The sequence below is a fragment of the Hyposmocoma kahamanoa genome, unplaced genomic scaffold, assembly GCF_003589595.1.
Source record: "Hyposmocoma kahamanoa isolate Upper Pololo Valley unplaced genomic scaffold, ASM358959v1 93, whole genome shotgun sequence".
Lineage (NCBI taxonomy): Eukaryota > Metazoa > Arthropoda > Insecta > Lepidoptera > Cosmopterigidae > Hyposmocoma > Hyposmocoma kahamanoa.
The window spans coordinates 24,694,284-24,720,025 of record NW_020654810.1 but is presented as its reverse complement, the minus strand read 5'-3'; the positions used below and the strand labels follow the sequence as shown (position 1 = coordinate 24,720,025).

General features: G+C 35.8%; 1 protein-coding gene across 1 annotated transcript in view; it reads left to right on the top strand.

The window, feature by feature from the left end:
* Nucleotides 1-5,557: 5,557 nt before the first annotated feature.
* LOC113237283 (disintegrin and metalloproteinase domain-containing protein 23-like) overlaps nt 5,558-25,742 on the top strand; it is an 889,413-nt gene continuing 869,228 nt past the window's right edge. Inside the window, exons 1-2 of the mRNA XM_026473672.1 lie at nt 5,558-5,618; nt 6,027-6,161. Coding sequence (XP_026329457.1) covers nt 5,558-5,618; nt 6,027-6,161 — 196 coding nt within the window. The remainder of the gene's footprint in view (nt 5,619-6,026; nt 6,162-25,742) is intronic.

The window sequence follows — 25,742 nt, the reverse complement described above, 5'->3', positions numbered from 1 at the left end:
GGAATCCCGAGTCAATCCAAGCACGCCGCCTCAAATTGCCTATCCTCTTTGTGGCGGCCATATTTACAGAAACATAATTTACAAAGTGAAACCAAAATGAAGAAAAGAAAATGAAGAATAGGCTGTATGGCATTATGCCAAAGCCGTTAAAACATTACTTAAAAAAAAAAAATTGTTACACAGTGTTCAGCCACAGGACTCAAGGCAAAATTGCAACTAAACATATACGCGATATTACACTAGAGATTTAATAGCCAATAATTCTAATTTGCACATGACATAACAAACAGAAAGTACCAAATTCTTAGGCTTGTTAACTTCGTCTTAATTTGGCCAAATTCAATGAGCAGTAGTTCATGTTTATTGCTTGATTTACATTTCGATTAAAATATATTCACCTCTAGTTTTTTTTGGTAGTGTTGTTTGCTGTATCCGTTTAGACATTTCGAGTCGTTTTTTTCGTACGATATTTTAAAGTTTTTCTTTACAAGTGTTATAGCCACGGCTGATTTAAAATAGATGTTTGATATAGTTTCCAATATGTAGCCAAATCCTAACGGCTTGATAATCATTGCGAATGATGAATGTGAACCTATTTGTTGCTGGTCAATTTTCTCTACCAAATTTCGATTATTTGAATATTCTAGAATATTAGTATTATGTAACATTTGAGTGTAGTATCCTGAAATATTATTTTATATTTTACGATAATTTATTTGAATATTTAAATAATAAAACGTGCCATCGAAATTAGGTAGCAATAGAGCGCCTTGTGAAAGAGTTCGTCCAGGGAAGAACTGCCACTAGTGTTATTTTTATTATTAGACTGGTTCGTTATATAATAATAAATAAATAAAATCTTTATTTCTTAAAAACATGGTTTCTTAAACAATAGTGGATGGAGCCTCTTTTCAAGCATAGCCTGTGTCAGGAGGCACCGTTCTTCATTCGCTACACGTGTTATATTACATAAACCAACTAATGATTCAAAATTAACGCGCGCGCGCGCGCGCTACACTCATAGTCTAATTTGCTGTAGATTTTTAATACAAAAATACAAAATAATTTATTTTACAAATGAACTTGTGGAGGCACTTTACAATTTAGTTACGACAAAGAACCTGGTAACACAACTCAATTGTAGCGTATATCGCGTACAGAGAATTTCCTACGATTCCTGCACTAGGCAAAGCCTGTCTCGCAGGTAATCGATAAAAACATTGTTACTGTTTATTATTATTAAAAAGTTTTTTTTTGAAATATTGTACATATTAAACACATTATCAAACAAACATATTATCAAAAATTATTATTATTATATAATACATTATTTTATGTTATCTTATCATATTTTTATATTATTATATTAGATTATATATATATTGTATAATGTATAATATTCATTCTATTTTTAATTCAATACCAATTACCTTATATATACATTTATATAGGATGAGTGTGTGTCTTTATGGCATTGTGTGTGTGTATGTGTGTGTGCGTTTTAATTCCTTATTTAAAGTGTTGTATGTATTAGCCGCACGTTTGTTGTATCGCCTATCTGCAAATACAGTGTTGGTACTTACCTTCTTTTCTATCTGATGCTATGATCATATGCTAAAGTTTTATGTTTTTTTAATGCTATGTTGGTAATATACAATTTTCTCACCGAGGGGAGCTCACACAAGTTGTGCAATTGTTCAGTACAAATTCTCATCTTAAAATACATGACCTTAATCAAACTGCGTTGAGCTCGTTCTACATCAAGAAACCTCGTTTTCGCCGCACCACCCCAGACAGGTATGCAATACACTAAGACAGATTGCACTAAAGTTAAGTATAGTTCTTTCAGCAGGTCTCTAGAGGATTCATATAACTTGTTATCATAAAAAAAACATAGTTTCTTAAGCATCCTTCTCAGATCAACACGCCTTGCAAATAAAAACTATTCTGGATTTTATTCCTAAACTACTTTCAACTCTTTTGGGTTATATTTTATTTTATAGATAATGTACATCAACAGTCGTACGTCGTCGAAACATCGTAAGGTCGTCGACATAGCTAGTAGAATAGGCAAGCTGAAGTGACAGTGGGCGGGCCATACCTACCGAAGAATCGACAACCGATGGGGGAAGCGAGTTCTTGAGTGGAGACCACGACTCGGTAAACGTAGTGTAGGACACCCTCGTTGGATGCAACGAGCTGAGGTCCAGGCGAAATGGCGCGTCTTGGGAGATATCTATGTCCTGCAGTGGACTACGATGGGCTGTTGATGATAATGATGACATCTACAGTAGTACATATACTTTTAGATAACAGTCTAACTTCACATTAGTATTGTACTTATATGTTTACCTATTACAGACGTCCACAGCATTTAACATAATTATGTAATAAAGCAACAAACTAAAAAGCAACAATAAAGGACAACAAAGAACTTATGAAATTGCTTGGAAACGATTCGGAAATGTTGTTTTTGAAAATATTACGGGAAGAATGAAAAATGTCTATATTGTTCATTGACCTACTAACAAATTGTTTTTAATTTTCTTGATAATGCGGTTATACTGACGTTAACTGGTCGTTAGGGGAATTGAAAACGGGATAACTAGAATTAGAACTTAAATTAGATAAAAAGCGCGTTTGAATTTAACGCAGTGGAATATCCGGGCAGGTGCGGGACCCATTGTAACGATGAATGGCGCCTCCCTCTTTGTGGTGACGGTTCATTTTGATAAAGGGCCCCAAATGATATTGAGAGGGAAGTGGTGTTTTAAACAGGGTTGTTACTAATGCGAAAATCACGTTTAACTTTCAAATGGGAAAATTAACGAGAGCTAGTTACCTTGAGTGACAAGTCGATTTGATGTTTGTATAGAAGTTACGTTAAGTTAAGTTATGGCTATCCGAGTGACTTTAGAGTACAATTTTCAAGAAATAATTTTGACACGTTTAAAAAACGTTCATCATCATCATCGTATCACCTGGAAGACGTCCACTGCTGAACATAGGCCCCAAAGATTGCCAGACTAGTCGGTCGGACGCGACGTGCATTCATCGGATACTCGCCGCCCTTACCGTCATCCGTCATCCTTAATTGTCTTTAATATAAATTTAATAAAAAATTGGATTATTAAGTTTACAAGAAACGTCTTGTGGGTATCGTGTACTCACTCTCGTGTACTTTCTCTATCTAAGAAAGATCTCCAAGCGTTTAGCTTTAAATGAATCTTAAGTTTCTATTCCCGGTGGCGCCAATTTGGATAATGGTCGTTTTTGGTCATTGCTCTGGTATTTCATAGTACAAGGGATTCCCTAGTTTGAGTCCAGGTCACAGGCGTAGTTATCTGACACATTATGTTTTACATTTGTCACTTCTAGATAATGGCCGTGACATAAAAAATAACTTTAGAATTTTCAAACGGGAGCATCCTGAAGATTGCAGACAAGCAACGAGACTGAGTTGTCAAGCAGTGTGAAACTTTTGTTTTTTTTTTTTTTTTTATAATAGTAAGTGACGGGACGAACAAGTCGTGAGCCTGGTGGTAAGCTACACGCATGCCCATAACAGTTGCAGTGCCACCAAGAGCTTTAAATTACAAAGATCTTGGGGGCACTGCCTCTGCGCCCGTCACCCTGAGACATAAGTTTACAAGTCTCATGTGCCTGTAATTTCACCAGCACCCTTACCCTTCACAACCGGAACACACTAATGTGACCATTACAGCTTGGCGGTAGAAACAGGTAAGGTGGCAGTACTTCCCTGGACGAACCTTTTCACAAGGAGCTCTACTGCTACTGTGCCATAAGGGTGTAGGAAAAATGCACCAACTTATTACTAAAATATACACAAACACTTCGACGGCTTGATGTAGAATCCTAGTAATGCCATCTACCGGTATATGTTTCATATTAAACATAATTATGCATCTAATTTAAACTTCATATTTTTTTATTGAATTTTACAACACGACAAAGATCGAAACCTTATTGATCAGTGTTTCCCTACGTTCTTGTACTATTGTCGCGTAACAAATTCTCTTATCATGATTTCCTTTAAAGTCTAACTCTATACTGTTTTTCATTCTATACCTTTTGAGGTCTCCGTCGAGTACAATGGAAAAGTTTTAGATAAAGAAAAGGAAATCACTCGAGAGTGTTTACCTCAAAAATTTCTTTCTTCCATCTTTTTTTGGTGTTATTTTCATGTTACATTGTGGTCCAAGTTGTAAGACAGCGGAACTATTGAATAATGAAACCGAATTACACGAAAGCATTGTCCTAATATACAGAAGATTAATCTGTAGTAGATTTTCGACAGTTTCCCGTGGTAAAGGTATCATTATCATCAAAGAAGAGACAAAAGTTACAGCAGCAATATCTTTATGCGTAATTGCAACTCCATTGAATAATCTTAAAATGTTAATCACATCAATAACCCGGATTGAAACTAGAGGACTAACCGTACTTCGAGTACAGATGTGACGATGCGACCTTATTCATCGTCATCCTAACTTTTTATCGCCCTTTTCTATGGTTCCTGGCCATTTACTTTCGAAATTTTGAATCAATCTTTAATTCTTTTGCTTCGTCATTCTCACCTTTCTTCTTTCCGTCGTCGTTCTCACCAAATTCTCAAAAAGTGAGGACGAGCTATTTTAAAGCATTGCATATATATTATATGTACACAGGCCTATTTGTGGTAAGTGTCTGAACTGTTTGTGCGTACTAACAGAGTGTTTTATAATATTGTACCTGTTTTTATATTCCTTATTTTTGTTACAGTCTGTTCCGTGTTCCCGTTCCTTTTCTACCCTACCTTTTCTTCTGACTATACAATAAATTAACATGAACTGGAGTAATCTATTATATTGCCGTGACACTTGCGATGGCACACAGAAGTACCGATGACTCTAATGACGCTAATAACCAGGACAAAAACCAATTTGAAATTGGTCAAATTTGTCAATGACTGCTCAGAACGCTAACAACAAAGGCGACTTTAGAGTGCAATAGAAATTTATTAAATATATGCATATTTTTACCATCACGCCTGTCTCCCACTCACCTTCTTCACTAGCTTCATTCCTGATAACGCTGTTTCGTCCTCCTCCACTAGCATCAGTTTCTCCACACATAATAGTTTGCTCTTTTAACTTTTCTTTTTCATTTATATTCCCTACCTGATCGAGATGTTACAAATCATATGTATAAATAAGACACACACGACTGACTGCGGTCCTGGATTCCAGTCAAGCGTGCGTACATTGGCAAAACATCTTTTTTCAGAGAAATCTATATTCAGCACGAAACAGTAATTTACTTTCTTTATCTTTCAACTTGATCCTCCCAAGCTCATTGAAGCGCAGTGTCCACTCGGGTCCAATGATGTGACAATTCAATTACAAGTAACGTGCCATACATGGGTTCACGGAAAGGACTCGATTGATTCAAGTAATAAGACACCGTATTGTATTCTTTATATAAAATTCTATAGGGCACTTTGATTTGGAGTTACGGGGGAAAATAGGTCTTACTCTGTCAGTAAAAAGGGTAATTAATGTTCCAACGATTTAAGAGCGGTGATAGCTTAGTAGCCTTCCACGATAAATACACAGGTGGTATTGTTTGGGAAATAAACGCGGCCAAGTGTTCTCTGTAGCTTTAAATTTCTTAGAATAATTATCGATAGCAAAATGAATCTCTACAGATAAAAATACTTTTTAAGAATATTACAAAAGAAAGGTTGATTGATAGAAATTTCCCGAGAATTTGTTTTAGATAAAATATTGGTCGGTATCTGGAAGGCACTATGACTTTTTCCGTTCGAGCGACGGCGTCGAAAAAGATTGTGCGACCGTTTTCGGTAAAATCATTTTTATTTCTGTCCATTGATAACGTTATAGATTTTCTCTCGCATTTTATCAGAAACCTCTCTTTGAAATGTCCTTTGAGTTTGATATTTCATATTTGAAAGTTTTCGCACAACTCAGAGCTCTATCTTTATTGGTTGTGTGTTATTGTTTTAGGTGAGGGCGAGCGCGGGGGCGAGCGGCGACGCGGCGCGGGCGCAGCGGTGTCGCGCGGCATGCGGCGCCGCCCGCTGCTGCCGCTGCTCCTGCTGGCGCTGTTGCGCGCGCGCGGCCTGCTCGCCGCGTCCGGAGGTATGTACCTTATCTTATATTTGCTGATTTAAAAAGTATTATAATGTAATGTAATATATATGTAATGTAATAATATAATATGTAATGTAATAATAATGTAATGTAATAAGTATTACACATGTGCGCAAAAAAAAGAAAATTAGGTGATTTATACTATTAAATATAATTATATAAAAATATATTTATTAAAGTCTTTTTCTAAATGAGTTTTATAAATATACTACATAAAAATAGTATGCGTCCCGTTATTTATTGCAAAATGAATAAATTTTTTATCCATAAGGTCATCTTAATTAATAAGATATAAACCTTTGGATGTTTACTTTGCGAGTTGTGATTACCGATAAGCTGCCTCGCGGTACGAGAATGGAAATGTAAAGGCGTCATTGTCCGCCATCTAAAAAGTCACGTGTCTTCGTTATCGGACCTCCCTACGTGGTCTGCACCCCTGGTAGCAAAAGGTCTAACTTAGTTTATAACACGAAAATTTGCGTCTCGTATGGTGACCGTAAAACGCGCCCTGCCGGGCACTGTCGTTGCATCCGTCAATATAAGACATAAAACTGACAAGTTCCATCCATGTAGCTTCACCAGCACCCTTCAAAACCGAAACGCATTAATGGTGGCAGAACTTCCTTCGACGATATCTTTTACAAGGAGCTGTACTACTATTAAACATTCTTTACGATGATTGATCCTCTAAGATTTAGGTCATAGTCACATTGCGGGTTGAGGACTTGTTGAGAACTGTACCATACAATCAGATGTCTAATAATAACCAACTTGCCTGGCAAGTAGAGTTATAAAAGCATATCGTATCATTCCGATAAGATCTCTTTCTAGCATTTCGCTTACGAAACTAAATACTGGGGAAGTGTAAGGGTGCTGGTGAAATTACAGACACTTGTCAACTTATGTTTCAGGCTGATGGCCGTAGTGGCAGTGCCCCTCAGTTCTTTGTGATTTAAAGATGGTAAGCTACATGCCTGTCTATAACAGTTGTACTGTCTACAACTGTTATAGACAGGCATGTAGTTTACCATCAGGCGCACGACTTGTTTGTCCTGCCCCTTGATATTATAAAATAAAAACTCAAAATTGTGGAACGGACAAAACACAATTTGAATATTTTTAAAAATGAGAAGGGGTCTTCTTGATAATGATGTGATTATTTTATATTTGTGTTGACGGCGTTTAAAAAAAAATCTCCTTATTGCGAACAAATTTACAAATCTCATATAGGTATATATATTGAGGGAAGCGTGTGTAACTTGTGCTTCTGGAAGTGAGGTCGGCAAACAACTATCACTTTGAGGTTTGCTATTATTCTGATTAGTTAGTTTGATGTAATTGGTTACATTCGGTTTTTTTTTAATTTTTAAATCGTGCTTTCTTAATTCCACAATTTTCAGATAACGACAATATGTTATGGTTACTAAAAAATCGAATCATAAGTGCATCCTTAGTTGTGACAAACCACAGGATTGTAAGGTATTGCCTGGTGGGTATCGAGTTGCTTGTTTTTCGTCTGAAAAAGATTTTTTACATCGAAATTTGTAATAAGTATGGAATTACACCAAATACCGTATTCACCGTGTCTGCCCACGATTTTGAGCAGAAATTGGTAAAAACCCGAGCGGGTTCATTGTGTTTTAACGCACTGCCCATCTCTGTGTAGCCCTGGAAAATACCGTTGGCGAAGCATATCGCTTCATCGATCTGAGTGAGTGGCACAGTGTGACACGAGTTCGTAACCACTGCCACTATCATAAAACTGTAAGTGAAGAGAAAAACAAAAGGTTTTGCGGCGATGATTAAACGACAAAGATAGCTATATACGCAATGTTATATCGTAGTCCTTGTTCTTCAAAATGTATAATAATAGTTCATTACCAAATAAGTAAAGTATTATTATTACTGATTTAAATATAGCCACGGGGAGGTTTATCACACATGTTCAGCCATGGTATACATTGCGGCTTTATTACGTCGACAACGGGGCGATGAACAGTTTCATTGTTCTATAATCAATGAATCAAACATCATAATATGTTATACATTTACCTTATTTATCAGCGGCTATCCGGATCTGATATTAGAGTCCTGTGTAGTCATGGTGCGATTAGCTAATGCCATACTTCTGGCCAGTCATCTTTGTATCTGTTCGTCATGAAGCGGTCATACGCTCGCTGTATCAGATTATATTACAGATACAAGGAGCGTGCACCCGTGTGTGTGTAAACCCTTGTATTCTTTTTCAAAGTCAAGCAGAGTTATCTTTAACTGACACTTAACCTTTGTAAGTTGAAACGAGTTAGTTTTCAAAGTCAGAGAATCATTTATTCCATACCTAAAATAAATGTACACTTGAAAACGTCACATTTAAGCTACTGCTCGTTCACTACGCTGACCTCCCTGAGAAGCACGAGCAAGAAACTCTAGGGATTGGTCTTTTCAAATAAATTTAAATGCTATGGAATACACTTTGACTCAAATTTGTGTGGATTCGCGAGCTGTATCGTCTTTCCATACATCTTTACTTAACACGTAGACTTCTCAAACAAAATATGTTTAATGTAGTTTTTAAACTTAGGAAATGATAATCTAATATATGCTCCGGAATCTTATTGTAATAACGTATATAGTTTGGACTTAGCTCTAAGGTTAATATTATGGATATCTTCTTTCTTTGAAATTGAAATTGTATATATTTTTACGGGCATATAAAATGTCATGATACCAATCTCCTTAAACTTTTCTCTGAGAGAAACCCGACAGCCTAAAGGGTACACAGGACGAATCGCTCACTTTTGCATAATAAATATGGTTTGAATATCTGCCGCTTTACCCCACATGAGAATCCCGTAGGACATTATACTATGGAAGTAACTAAAGTAAACTAGTCTAGCAGTACTAATATCGGTAAGCTCACGTATTCTGCGGACTGCGTATGCACGGAGCTTAATCTGCTGGCCAGGGACGATATATGTGGAAACCATTGAAGTTTACTATCTAATATCACTCCCAAGAAGACTACTTTATTAACAAGGTCTTCTTCAATTTTAATTGTAGCAATGACATAGACAAAAGCCGTGGTAACCTAATAGTTTAATCTACCGTCTCTCACGCAGAGGTCGGGTGTTCGAATTCGATCTCACACCTCTGAGTTTCTCGGAATGTATGTGCGAATTTAAAATTAAAATTTACCATGAGCTTTTCATTGAAGGAAGACGTGGTGAAACCTGCAAGTTGAAGAAAGTTCATGACCCTCGGAAGACGTCTGTCCAGCTGTGGGACATATAAATGGGTTAATGAAGAATGATAATAATATTTATTGTCACAAAATAGATTACAACATATTGATGAAGTCCCTGACTCCTGAGCTAGGTATAACCTGTGTGACAGGAGCCAGTGCCCTCTCCCAAATTTTGACAAGGCTTAAGTCTATTTCATGAGAAAAATATAAATTAAAAATTTAATACAAAAAAATAAAGTGAAAGAATCTATTATTAAAAGTCTCGATAAAAAGTACTCTAAGTAATAATTATATAACAAATTGGATACATTGTAATATGCAAATTGTGATAAATATATCTGTGTAATTTTGTGTACGAGTGTGTGTGTGTGTGGGTGTATGTGTTTGTCTGAGTTAGTGTGGGTATTGGAATATTTCGTGATGGAAAATTTATGCCACATAAACAAAAAACATTCGCTACAATTTTAAGATAAGGAACAATTTTTGGTTTAATTAAAAAATAATTATAAAATTTATACCAATAATGATGTAGATATCATGTTGCGTTTAGAGGTTTCAGGCTAGTTAAAATTAACATTGTATTTAATGAGCGAAGAATAATCGCAGGCTTTTCTTGTTGTTCACTTTTTTCTAGGAAATGAAACTATTTTTCCGGATTTAAATCGCGTATATTTGTTTTTTCAAACATTTTGGGTCCCTTTACAGGTCCCATGGTCAGGGTTGAAAATTATCAACCAGTTATGTCTAATATTAATGCAAACCACCATATTTTTTCACAATAGTTACAAAAGTTATCAATTAAATACCTTACAAAAAACATTCCAATTTACGCTACATCTGTTTTACAAATTGTTTTATTTCAACAATATGCATTTTTATTCAATTAAATTTATTATTAATTAATAATGGAACTTAGTACAAATTAAAACATGTTAATCACTACAGCAGTCTTATGTCTGTTTGGGATTTAGGTACATTTCCTATGTGGAACAATCGCGAAAACCTAAGAACTCGATAAAAATTAATCTTTATATATTCAAATAATACACGTAAACTTGTAATGACAATCGTTACTTTGTACGATAGTGGACATTGGTACTCCAAAATTTCCCGTAATATATTTTAACTCGGCAACACACAGCAAAATGAACTTTAAAACAAAGCCCGTAACGCTTTTATTAATTACAAAAAAATTGCATTGTAAATTGCCTAACACTAGCCATGCATTCAATTATTTCAATCAAACAAATGGGCGGTATGCGAGGCGAGCGGTGCCAAATTGTAACATTGAACATCCTGTATAAACCTAGCGTATCTAGTACTTTGTATGAATGTGTTGCGGACACGCCTGGTTGTGACAAATTAATGGAGTGACTATCGGCGGTGGGGTGGAGCCCCACTGACAGCGACTAGCGGATATATGTCTATAAATCTTCTAATCGTATCGATGGCATGCATTATAATGTTTGCCATGTCAGTGTGCTCGCCGATTGCTGCCCAGTGTGCACCAGACGTACAGAAAATGAATGGTACATCGTGTAAGGAGGCTCATTTCGTGCATTCCAACCTACAATCATCATCAGCAATCATCTATAGAGGATTTAGATAACTGTCTGCCATACTTTCAACGGTTGTAAACCTTCTTTGTCATACAGGTTTTATCACTAAATTTCCTTCTCCAATCATCAACCAACCAGGAAATGATTTTTCAAGTGACAAATAAGTGGTTTTCCACTGAGATACAACAGTTCTTAACCACAAGAAAACTGCAATTTAATGTAATTCATTGATAGGAAACTGACCATAAATTGACGCTTCTATAATAACATCTGCAACGATGTAACATATGAACTTATTTGTGTCGTTGTGACGTCTGACGCACCAGTTTCTTTGAATTTCAAACAAACTATATTAGTAGTAGACCTTTTTGTGAAAGTGTTCGTCCAGGGAAGTACAGCCACCTTACCTATTCTGCTGTGCCGTGTGTTCCGGGTCGGAAAGGTAAGGAAGGGTGCTGGTGGAATTACAGTCATATAATGGTACTTGTCAATTTATGTCTCAGGGTGATAATTGTCTCGTCACTCGAAAATATAAAAACCCTAACAAACGCACCCCACCTCGTTACAACGTTGTTGATTGACTTCATGCTGATAAATCGCTTTCTCGCTTTGAAGTGTTAAGGCTTTTGACATTTCAATGTTAGACGCTTTGATCTATTTCCCGTTAGCGATGAGATTGTATTCAAATTATAGTTATAATTAATATCAAATTATTAAGTAATTTACCATCCATTGGAGCTGAAAAGTTATTGCAGAGGTGTAAAGCATACATATTTACTTACTTACTTAACCGCTCACGCGATGCGCTCCTCCTACCGCAAAATGGCGGCTATTTGGTTTCGCAAAATAGAAAAGGATTCAGTTTAAATACAAGTTTTTATAAATAAAAATTATTATTTTGCATTGCTAAATGAATACCCTCCGTACTACCAACAAAAACATCTCAAATAAAATGCAGTAATACACCGCAAATCCTGCACTTAAAAAGCACTAATGAAATTTTTGGTGTACTTGGATAAATATGATAATGTTCCGTTTGAGTGGTTCTAACGTTTACCATGAAATTACTCCTTAAAGCATAGTTTATAAACATTAATATTCAGGGTAAACTTAAAAAACGCTACTTACGGTATGTTTTCAATAAATAATCACCGAAATCTCCAGCCCAAACAATAACACACACGATTGTCGTGACGTATTTTTGAAGTTGTTTATTTTTTTAAATGACAGACCCAGGCATTAAAAACTTTATGGTTTGCTAGAGTAGTTACCGAAATAGCAATTAATATTAGTTCTTTTACCTGTTATAACTTCGATATCCGATAAATCGGTATAAAATCATCACCGGCACCTCTAGGTGTGGTATGCATCTACGGCTGCATGTATCGCGTGAGTGGTTAAACTCATGCCCTTGGATTCCCATTGGGGTAGGCACACACTACTGATCGCCACTTAGTATGATCCGGACAAACCTATCTTCCTTCTCTCACATTCATCATTCTTTTCATACAGTCCTTTTTATTCTTCCCATTTCGATTCCCATTCGAGCCTTTTTAAGAACACTGTCTTATTTTGATTTGGGAATATTCTTCGTGGCCTCTCCCAATAATACCTTCGACGATAGCGACTTCTTAGAGAGATGCCACACGGGCGCAGCCAGCGCGTTGCGTCGTCGCACCTCTATGATTTCAACGCACCGAATGCCACACGAGCAATGTGGTGTCCCAACTTAACGCCGCTTACTTTCACACCTCGTTACCTCCCACTTCATCTTCCGGACCCTGGTCCGGTGCATACGCGTTCCGTCGCCGCGCGCCGTTTGAACACACCACATGGCACGTACTTTCAATTTTTATTTACATAACACAACGCAGCGTCACCGTTCAGGCGTGTCAATTCCGACGTAACGTATCGTGTGGTATCGCTCTTAGGCGAACCGGCTGAGACAATCTGCAAAGGACACTGAACCAAATGTTGCGCCTGGCCCCAGGAAAGTACCTTGTGAGATTCTTTTGAGAATGCTGTTTTATATTTTTTTAGGTAATGGACATACAATAAAGCTTCTGGTCCCAAAACGGTACCTTGTGGCATTTTTTGGAAATACAGTAGATAGCTTTATATAATAATGTTTTTTGTAAATATCTCTTTGTCTTTATTACGTAGTCCGTGAACTTTTTTAAAATAAGGATAAAAATTATTTTATGTACAAATGATATTGACCATACGTCACTTTGCATAAGATACACTATAGCCTGTTTATGGAACTATATTTTAAAATCTAATAAAAAAGAATTACAGCGCACACGGCGCAATACTCACTCAAAACGTTTGATGTCGTTGGTGGGTAAACAAGCGGATAGTAATAATAGCTCCAAAAAAAAAAAATTAAAACAGAGCTTGTTCAAATTGTTAATATTACTGCGTTATTTACTAAGCTATCGAAAAATGTTGTGCAAATATAAATACGGAAACAACCGATTGAAATAATGAAAGTTCCGAAAAATATTGCTGACTCTTACAACTTAATTTATATTTCACCGGAAACTATTGTCAGCCATTTTTATCGTAACTCATCAGTTATAAATTAAAAAGCGATCTTATATATTTAATCAACTTTGGTTAACATTTGGAAGTCAGGGCTTCGTCATTCACTCGAGTTTACACGATAAGTGCCTACCGCTGAGTGTATCGCCGGTAATGCAAGTGCTTAAGGGGTGTTGCACACACAACTGAATGGTCGTACGGCACGTTTCGTAAGAAAAATCGTCGCAACTTCGCAATTGCTTAATTTTCCTTCACACCGTTAGTAAGAGGTAATTGCTACTAAACTTTCATAAATATACATAAGTTATAGATACATGCCTTGATTTAAACTTTGACGATTCTCACACATTATTTGATTTTTAGTCCGGGACTTAATCATGTATAAAACATATTTTGATTACCTCGAGATTTCAGAAATATTGCAATGTCCATAGTCTCGAAGGGACTGAAATGGCGGGTGTCAACATTTTCTGCGGTGCGATTTTTTCTAACGCACATGGTCTTTATTTTATTATTTGTGCACTAGTCTAGTGACAACCCTAGTATTTCCGGATCTCCGCAACCAACGCCCACAGTGCAAACCAATGAGCCACAGTTATTTATGAAAAAAATTGTATTACCAATATGTATTATATTTTTAATTAAAATGGCAATATCCCACGACTGTAAGAGGTATTTAATGGCTAAATCAATGTCAATACAACATGGTATACTGTTAGCAGTACAGACATGATCCGCCAGATGTCCCCACTAATAGAAACTATAAACAAAAATTGTGAGCGTCATAAATATAAATTAAGTTTATAAATATACAGCCGTATATTATAGTTTTACAACAAACACCATAGTTTAGTAACTGGACTTAAGTAAATTGGATAGTCACATGCAATAGTGATCTATGATTATTTTCTACCGCTGCAAAGATTATTAAGGGTTATTTATTGGCACCTTATAAGGAAATTTGTTTCGTTGGAGTATGATAAAATGCCTACCTCAATAATAAAGGAATGCTATTTGAAAAGCTTTTTTAATACAGTTGCTCAAAACGTGGTATTTTTCGCACTACAAATCGTGCGGAAAGTTGGATTTCTCGCACTAGTGCTTTTTACTTTTCCAGTATTTTTTTTTAATTTACTGTTTTTTAAGTCTTAAACATAGAACTAAAGAAGTTGTATATTTATTTAATATTTATGTGCTTTGTGACGTACATAAGTCATTCGTCATTAAAACTTATATTTATTTACAAATACTATATAATGAACGTATCGAGTGGAGGTCCACAGTCTCTGCCTACCCCTGAATGGGTGACAGGCGAGATTGTTATGTATATATTTATTTGTTCTATGTATTACAGATAAATTGTATCTCACTACCGTGCACGGGTTCCTAAAGAAGTTTAAACAAAAGTACCAGGACTTCATAATAAGAAAAGTGGTTACAGACCTTCTCTCCAGATTTCCATAGACTTTTAACTAATGGTTGCAGTGGTTGTATTTCATTATTTTAATTTACTAGCAGAAAATGAGTTTTGTTTAAATACTGTTTTATTTTACTTTCAATGTAGTTTTTTCGCACATGTATTAAAAAACGTCGTTTGATACACGTGCGGATTTGTCATTTTCACTTGTCTCGCGTCTTGACCCTCGCCTCGAGACTCGTGAATAATGACTAACTTTCCGCACTTATATCAAAAATAACTATTCTTAAATTGACGTAAACGATCACGATATAGTAGTACCCGCCGTATACCACTTGCTAGTGCCAAATAAGAGAAAATTCTATTTGATATGAAAAACAAAACATTAATTTTATTAGCAACGATGTGATTATGAGTACACCGAGAAAAGAAAATAAGTATAATCATTATATTTCGGACATTCACATTGCGTCCATAATTCAACACGGCTACGAGGGAACGTGCTAAATTGCTATTTCACTGGCTGTGCCAATAAAACTTAATTTAATGGTGAAATTGTTGCAAACTTTCATGCGAAAAAAACGCAAAAACAAAGAAGAAAGTCTAATGAAGCTTTGTGTCAGTTGCTTTGCTTTTTTAGGGTACTGTGTTTTGTGGAATAATGTTTTTGTTATTGGCAAACGGATTTCCGATCAGGTACAAATTACGACGAATTCAATTTCAGGGAAAATTTTTATTCGTTTTCACTTCTTTTTCAAGTACTGTACTCCCCTTTTATTCGATTTTAAAATCGTGTTGTCTATGAGATTGTTGAAATCAGCGAATCCATTTTTGAAATAGAAAGAAACTAATAATTAATAAATAACCCATTTAGTGGTTAGGTTATAATTATAGTTGCAACAATTAAAATAAAGCGTCTAAATCCTGGCACTATTTTAATTATTGCCACCTTAAGAAAATGGTTTATTTGGAATAAGATAAAAATACACCTTGAATAATAAAATTGGATGACTTCGGTGGCCCAACGGCTTACAGGGTGGGCTTACTGGATAAGGAGGGTTCGATTCCCGGCAGGACCAATTGAGAAATTGATTTTTCTGAATAGGTTCTGGTCACATTATTATAGGAAATGAAACTATTTTTCCGGATTTAAATCGCTTATTTTACAGGCCCTTTACAGGTCCCATGGTCACGGTTAATTGAGGTGGTACAGTCTTCAACCAGTTGTGTCTAATATTAATGCAAACCACCCTATTTTTCACAATAGTTACAAAAGTTATTAATTAAATACCTTATTTTTAATTTTACAAAGAAACATTCCAATTTACGCTACATTACGTTTTATAAATTATTTTATTTTAACTATATGAATTTTTATTAACTTAAATTTATTATTAATTATTTAGATTAAATTAAAACATATTAATTAGTACTGCAGTCTTATGTGTGTTTGAGATTTTATTATTATTATTATAAAGCGACGAAGTTTGTATTCTTGTCAAACTTACAAAACAGATTGAAAAAGAAAATAACGTGTGAAACATGACAAAATTCTACATGACACGAATAATTTCGTACGTTCTTTTTTTTTAATTTATTTTGTTATTGTTCCAACTACTTAACGTTACAAATTTCGTCACTGACTGTGAGTAATCTGCGCCAATAACTGAATTTATAGTCTCCATATTATTGTTTGCCCTGTATAAGTATGTGTTTAGTTATCATACGACAAAGAAGGTTCACAATCCTTATAAAATATATAGCCTGAACACCTATGCCTAACAGTTCAATGTATAACGAAATGCTGATGACGATCAGTACCACGGGTCGAATATCGAAATTCCTTAGCATTTAAAAACGTAAAAACACAGTTTTAAATTTATTGCAAAATAGCTACAGGCATTTACAAAATCAAGAATTAAAAAGGCAATGTTTGTTGTTGACGTTAATGGTTTTATACATGGCTGCACGCCAATGATCGTCTTCATTATTGTAATTGCTCGTTCATAAGCAGTGAGCCTTAAAAATAATATTATTATCAACTACATAAAAAGCATTATGTGTAACGTGAACTTATATAATTCTTCTATTTAAGGTTCTCCCCTGCAACAGATGTCATTTTGCAAATGTGATCTTATTATACTAAGGGTGCAAAATCACAACTCTACGCAAACAAGAATAAAAATACACACATAATGTTTTATCCATCGAGCATATAACCAGAAATAGAGACGAAATATAATTTAATTTGTTTGAAAATTATTCTGTCTAATCATTACGGTGACAACTGCTCTCCGATTGGCCAGCCCGTATTCGAATAATTGAGTGTCGTCAATTGTTTCACTTCTTATCGACTAGTTTAACTTGAGCTTTGCTATAATGGACGACAATTGAAAAATTACGTAATTTAACATTTAATTACAGATGAAATGTGGTTCCGTTTGTTTTGTAATCAGATGTTTTGCTGTTTGTCCCATACCACAGAATGGAACAGCCCTCCTTAGTTAGAGATATTATCTTTATTACAATAAATACGGAACATTTTTGGAATATGTGGAGATGTACACTCAGGTCAGTTGTAGGCGCTGTACTATTTCAGCTTTCTAATTTGTGATATCAGCGCAAACGAGGGTTGATATTTAAAAGTGATATCAGTACCATTTGAATGATGGCCCTTATTTTGTCTCTATTTCTGGTTACATACTCGATGGTTTTATCAATTACCTTCAGGTAAGTTTATAATTAGAACAAGACTCTTTTGTAATCATGTTATTTTTATTATCTTCTGGTTAATAATAATACATTATTAGAATATAGAATTACAATTTAGAAAATACACAAATAGAGTGTAACTAGTTAACCACAATTTAAAATAGTAACATTTAAAAAGGAAAATTGTCCAAAAAAGTGAATCTACGCGTACGTGTGTGGAGGGTGTGCTTGTGTGGTATGTGATTGTGTGAGGTGTGTTTGCGTAAGGTGTGTAAGGCCCAAGTTTTACCGTTCAGCGAGCAAGCCTGCAAGGAATTCCGCATTATTATTCCGAATTCCGAATTAAATTGTGAAACTCCGTGATCTATCCTGTAGAATACCTAAGATAAGTAGGCAACTTTACGGAGGTCTTCAATGCTCTGTACCTATATCTACAGACATAGACTACTGATTTCGAGTCACCTATAAGCCTCTTGGTAGGCTTGTCAACTGAATTCAAGGTGGCCAGTTGGTATTTAGCAGAACCATCCCATAAGTGGCAACAAATACTCCATACATAACTTTGTTTGTGCTTGGTACAGCTGAAGCAACTGTCCCGGCGTCGGGAAGTGATCGTGTCATACAGCTGCGGTATATATCTGGAAAGTAAGGACGGTACTCACCCGAAGCACTAGCCTCTTGAGAAGCAGATGATGTCTGTGACAACCCTGTACACTGGCTGATCTGGGGTCAGAACCTGAACTTAGAAGGTACTTTAAGGGCCGGTAGAGAGGGTCACCATACTCAAAACTAATGTAGCTGTCCCGGTGTAAAGTAATGCCTGACTTTGGAAAGGATATCAAACCATGGTCATGCATTTTTGACCACGGATTATACTTACCGTGACCATACGTCCCGCTTTGAGCTGCACAGTCTCGCATTTAAGCTTCGTGTTTAATAGTTCTTCTGTAAAATGGTTAACAATGTCCCGCCCGACAGCCAGCCCAGTTGATTATTAAACATTTTTACTTTTTTTTAATTATAAAACATTTGTAACTATCACAAAAATGTCTTTTATTTTTAAAACAATAATAAATTTTGCAGAAGTCCCAATCTGATAATGATCACGTTATTATACTATGCTATGGTTTAAAGATAACGCAATGAACCTACGGAACAATCGGTCATATTCCAACTTTTTTCTGTTATCGAGCACAAAGTCCCCGCCTTAAGATGTCGAGCGGCTAATTAAAAGATAATGAAAATTTTTAAGAAGAAAGTATGTAAATTAGTTGAAGTTTCGACCCTTGAGGAAGGTTATTGAACGTTCCCTCTCTGCTCAACGAGCTCTGGACTTGTTTTTAGTCCATAAAAATGGCATTCAGTTTAAAATCTGTTAAATTAAAAGAAGACAGTATTCGAATTGGTTTTTCTTGTTCAAACGTTGGTTAATGGTGTACAGAAAGTAGTCAAAGTTAGATAAAGTACTCGGAACTTTTGACTAGGTACCTAGTAACTTCGTAAGTTGCTCACAGGGAATTACTGCCACCTTACATAATTCTGCTGCGATGTAGTAATGTGTGCGTTACCGTGTTCCGGTTTTGAAGGGTATTGGTGAAATTATAGGCACATGGAACTTGTCAATTTATGTCTCAGGGTGAAGGGCGGCAGTGGCGGTGCTCTTTAGATCTTTGAGATTTAAAGCATTGAGTGGCACGCAATTGTCATGAATAGATGTGTCGCTTACCATCAGGCGCCAACTTGTTCGTCCCGTCGCTTTATATCATAAAAAAACATGTGCCGAAAAAGTACTGGTTAGAGTCCAGTCCAGATAACAAAAGTAGTGGAGAGTTTTCGCAAAAAAATAATGGAAATCATTATAGTAAACAATCAAGAAATTCAATAAACCAATTTTGAATTTAATAGGTAAATAAAAAGCAAGATCGTGGCTCTTCAATTCGGTTATATGTCGGGTACCCAATAATAATCTATTTTAATATTTATTTATTTAATCAATAAGAAGAAAGTGTAACATAAAGGTATTTACTATGGCATTACAGCATTTAGAAACAAAAACAACAAAATAAAAATAAAATCAACCAGAATTAAAAATGAAAAATTTGAAACAGAACATGTCGTTACTAATCCAAAGTTAAATTATTAATATCACTTAACTCTATCCTGTTTTCTCTGTAGCACTCTTTTCCGTTCAGTCATCAGTCTCGCTATCCCAGAACACAAACAGATCACACTGCGGTGACGCTGCGAGTACAGAGCTGAGGAGTGCTACTGCACGGGGAAGAAGGGAGTGTCGATCTATATGGACATGCACTAGCATTGACTTACAATTATATGGACGTCGGGTCCGCGCTAAAAAGTGTCCGAACTTATAGGGCGTTAAAATCGTATACAGAGCGTCATTCACGCTTTAGTCTTCGTTTGTTCGACTGACAGCGAAGCAAGCAAAATTAGACAGTACTGCGATGACATTGCAATGTAAATTCAACGTTTTAGCTTTTTCATATTCCTTTACATTTCACTACGTTTAAATAGGTTGACTTGGGACATTTTTTTCGTGGTTTTTGTATTGGACCCGTCGTCCATTTACTTGTAAGTCAATGTGCACTAGTAAAAAATTACAGATACCATGATTCTAGGTCATTAATAAGCTAGTGTCGATAGGTTACTTTTAAATTTACCTAGTAACTTTTACTCAATTTTATGTAATGCGGCAGCATTTTGTGAATGTTGTATACTTCTCGCTAAAACATGGTGTTCTACAACGTGTTCAGTCGCCACGCCGCTGTTCTTAAAGGAGACCCGTGTTTAGCAATGGCACGCGCTACGAGTTGACAATGGTAATGGTGAATTTTGATTGAATATTTTTAATTGAATATTTACTCAAGTATTCGTTGATACCATAGAATATTTTAGTTTGGTTTTAACTTACTTATTTGAATGTAATTTCGCTTTGTGTATGCACATTCATGTAGGCCACTGTACCGCGAACGACAATACAAAGAAAACGAATTTCCAGCTACAGTTCGCTTAAAACTTCTAGAATTTCTGTCACCAACGAGAAATGTACTGAATTTTTCACAACAGTAAATTTCTAGTGTTTTTAACAAAAACCTGCCGCCATATATTCAAGATATGGCACACGGTGTAAACACGGAGCCGCTGGCATCGCTCCAGGACACTCTCAAATGGCCTGCATTGAAGTCCCCTCTGGACACCATGACTCGAATTTATGTACGAGTTTTACGTTATTCCCACTTTACTTCTACCTTCGTTTGAAAATGGAAAATTTCATAATATATTTTTCTCTTAAATTTACCGCCTTTACATTGTGGTTACAAATTAGGCAACTATACTGGGAATATTGTTCTGTGTTTCAACATTTTGTGTGGTTCGTTCACACTGTATAGCAGAAATGGTAATATTTTGCAGTATGGAAATGTAATGAAGTGAATGCCCTGTTCTAAATTTTTATTGAATTGATATTCAATTATTTTTTGTGAAATTACTCCACTAGTTTTGTTATAATTATTAATACAAAGATCGAACACTTAGCTCTGTTTTAATTATTCCTTTATTCCATATTTTTTCAGTTGTATTTACAGTATTTATCAAATTTTTAATTTAAGTGTAATATTATTTACATTTTTTTAAGTTTATGGAAATGGGACAGATTTTTTTTATTATACCAAGTGAAGGGACAAATAAGTCATACGCCTGGTGGTAAGCAACAAGCTTGTCCTTAGCAGTTGCAGTACCACTCAAAGCTTTAAGTCGCAAAGATCTGATTAGTTCGTCATCATCATCCACAGATCATTGTCCCCTGCTGGATAATAGAGGCCTTCCGTAGTCTGTATAAGCCACCAAGATTTTCCGCAAATCTCACCCATTTCCTGTCGCGACTTTGTCAATCTCGTCTACTCATCCCTCTGTAGGACGTTCCAAGTATTGATATCCACTTCTTGTAGAAAACGAAACTATTTTTCCGGATTTAAATCGCGTATATTTGTTTTTCAAACAAACCAACATTTGTTTTAATTTATTCTAATTTCCATGTTATTATTTCCATTAATAATATATTTAACATATACTTACGATAAAATAATTTGTAAAACATAATGTAGCGTAAATTGGAATGATTTCTTTGTAAAATTAAAAACAAGGTATTTAATTAATAACTTTTGTAACTACAGTGAAAAATTGGGCGGTTTACGTTAATATTAAACATAACTGGTTGATGACTGTATCAAACCAGTCAACCGTGACCATGGGACCTGTAAAAAAACCAATATACACGATTTAAATCCGGAAAAATAGTTTCATTTTCTATGTGTAACAATCGCGAAAACCTAAGAACTCGATAACCACTTCTTGGTCATTGGGTAATCAGATAGGTAGATAGAATACGTTTATTGACTTACCACAAGCACACACAATAATATGAAACAACAAATAGCTAAAGAAAGAAAGATGACAAAAGAAAAAACTCAAAACAAAACATACAATATAACAAAAAGGAATGAAATCAAATAAATATACACAATAAACGACATATATCTACAATTAATTAAAAAGCAAGTTGTGAGTGCTGCAGCAAGCCAAACAGGCCACAGCTCAGTGCAGGTGTTGCCCAAAAGCAACGCACTGATTTTCAGCTATCACTATATCTATATCACTTCTTGTATGTAAGGTCCATATTAATAAATCCGTCTCTAGTGCTGAACCTATATTAATATTAAGATCTTTACTATTGTTAATTTAAGCCTTATTGATTATAAGCATAATTTGAGACAATATCGAAGTTCCTGCTTATTAGCAAGCGTCACTCGGCACTTAAGCTACAGTTGAAGATTGATATTAAGTCAAATCAATTACGTTCAAGGCCTTGTTAACGTGAGATGGTATTATCTGTTTGTTTTATGATATCAAGGGACGGGATGAACAATTCGTGCGTCTGGGGGTAGACATACCAGTTGGAGCGCTCTTCTTTTTCGATGTGCCAGACAATTACACCAATTGCCTGTTCTCAAACTAAGGAATCCCCGGTAGTATGACTACGAGAGCAATATAATTCACTCCGGGATACTTCCCAGAACACCCAGACTCAGTAAAGTTCATTTCCCAAATTGGTCCTACCGGGAATCGAACCCGTGACCTCCTTATCCAGCTGTTTGGCCCCTGAGGTAAAAAATATACATAATTTCGATAAGAAAGAAGATATGCATAATATTAACCTTAGAGCTAAGTCCAAATTCATGGTACCACGATTTCGTTTAACTAAAGCAAACGATTCTTTTAAGTGGAAATGTATAGGTTTTTACAATAATATTCCTGAGCATATATTAAGATCATCAAACTTACATTAAAAGTATTTTATTTGAAAAGTCATATTACAAAATTGCAGACTACGTTTTAGATAAAGATGTATGGAAAGACAACGTGAGTCTATATTCCACACAAATACGACTCAAAATGTATCTACAGCATTTAAGGTTATTTGAAAAGAACAATCCCTAGAGTTTCTAGCTCGTTCTTCTCAGGGAGGTCAGCGTAGTGAACGAGCAGTAGCTTAAAAAATGACGTCGAGTGTAAAAATTTTACCTGTGGAATAAATGATTTGATTTTCACTTAGGTCGTCAAAAGCTTTAAATTGCAAAAATCTGAAGAGTACTATAAAGTTTCCAAGTTTGCTTGACGCCAGAAATAGGTATGATGGCAATACTTAACGGTACGAACGGTTTTACAAAGACCTCTACAGCTACTAACTGATGATTATACTCGTAGTCTATTACTACGGGGGAGTTTAAGATGCATCTCGCGATCTTAGTGATATCTAAGCCAATACGTAATACTGCAGCATTAATGCGAGGACCAACCTGTTTATCAAACTTGACATGGTTGTTAAGGCGAATATTTCCTTCTTGGAAAGGCTGGCAGTGAAGGAGACAGTCATATATCTATTGACTAAGCTCTGGAGCAAAGAAGGAGTCTAGAAGATGTTTATTCAATCGCGCCTTTAAGGATGTTTGGGTTATATGTGCTCGAATAGATAGACACAGGTAGAGAATTTCATTCCTTGGCTGTACGCGTTAACGCACACACAAGCACACACTCATCATAGCCCCGCACTAGGGAAACCCTGTATCGCGGGTGCCATGGACACACACATAGCCGCTCACGCGATGCGCTCCTCCTACCGCAAATATTTGATTTCGCAAAATAGAAAAGGATTCAGTTTAAATACAAGTTTTTATAAATAAAAATTATTATTCTGCATTGCTAAATAAATACCCTCCGTACTACCAACAAAAACATCTCAAATAAAATGCAGTAATACACTGCAAATCCTGAACTTAGAAAGCACTAATGAAATTTTTGATGTACTTGGATAAATATGATAATAATCCGTTTGAGTGGTTCTAACCTTTACGTTCTAATCTTTATGTTCCGTTGTAACTTTAAACCGACCCCGGATGCAGATGCTACAAACCCCACCTGAAAGGAATATCAACCAGGCAAGGATGATATCTTGCCTTGCTGTTGAAGCTTATGAGCATAGAAAACACACGGGAAGCTTTGCGCCGATGTTAGGGTAAACTATGAATGCACGCCAAAAACCACGAACCTCGACTTTCTGTGCTCCTAAGAAACCCCTGTTCCCTTTTCCACTCGTACTTAATACTTTTGACTTGGCCTTTTTTAAGTTTCTAATCTGATCGAGATTACGTCGGGGTCTACCACCTTCCTCGTTTCCAAGCACATTCGCTCTATAAATTCGTGCATTACTATACTATACACAAGAATATATTTAAATATACCTAATGCGCAGGTACTGTATGATTCAATCCCGTCCGCCCCTTTCTGTCACTGCTCAAAGCGCCGAGGGATTACAGTCTTTTATCGTAGATATTCTTCTATTTTGCACGAAACGTTTTACTCCCAAATTCATTATGCGATAGATAGATGAGCAGTGAAATTCTTCGGCAGGTGATGTTTTCCTAATCTATATACAACCTGAGAAAATTGTTTGTCGGAGAGATTGTCTTCTAAGGGCACGTGTGTATCGTCCTCATCCTCCTCTCCATTGTTCATCGGGTGAGCTTGTAAACTAACGGGAGCCTTTACTAAAAAAAATAATTCTGCTCAGATTTACCAAATTTACATAAAATTTTGTCAATATTTATTATAAGGAAACCAAAACAATATTCCTCTTAAACAATTTTGCAATAAAGGAGAGTATCCCCTTAATAAAGGGTGGTACCCCACCGGTGCGAACCATTAATCAATGTAGCGAGCCATTACGATATTGTCTGCAGGTGCGGTAAGTGTGAACCGGCATTTATCAGCCCAATGACGGATGGATTTACGCGATGGATTAAGTGTATTTGTATATTTCGAGCTATTTAAGAAAGTATTTAATTCTTTGGGATTATTTTTTGTATTTCTGGTAACACCTGGGTGCTAAGAAACGATATCGTCGGCTTCAGCGGTTCCCCTAATCCTTTAAATTTTAAAGGAAAAAATGTTACCGTTCTTTTTAATATAGTTCAAGAATAATAAAGGAAATGAATCGATTTTAGAGATGAGGCCAAGAGATCAGCTTAGGAGACAGAAACGTTTTGCTGTAGGTAAGATACACTGCGATGGTCAAGCCGCCTGTCATTCGATGTCATTATGGCAAATCTGACTTTTGATGAGCGAAAATGGGATGATATCGTTGGCGAGGAATATTTTCGCAAAAACCAATATTCATGACTGAGCATGACCAACGTCAAAAATCTTCTAAAAACGAAAAGAAACCCTATCCACCAAACTTTCACCTTATTTTAAAACCATACTTGCCGTTTCACGCAACGCCTCCATTATACCAATCCCGTATAAATTTACATATTTTTTCCCCAAAATTCCGCTTATTTTTCCCGTTACTCCCTTTGGGTTTCAGTAACGGGATGTAGATACTTGCGCAGGTAACATCAGTTTTCAGTTAATGTAAAGATGAGGTATTTTACCTTACTGTTACCTCACGTGAAACAATCGTATACAGGTTAAAGTATTCATGGTAGTATAGCGTAACATTATTTCGTGAGATATAACCA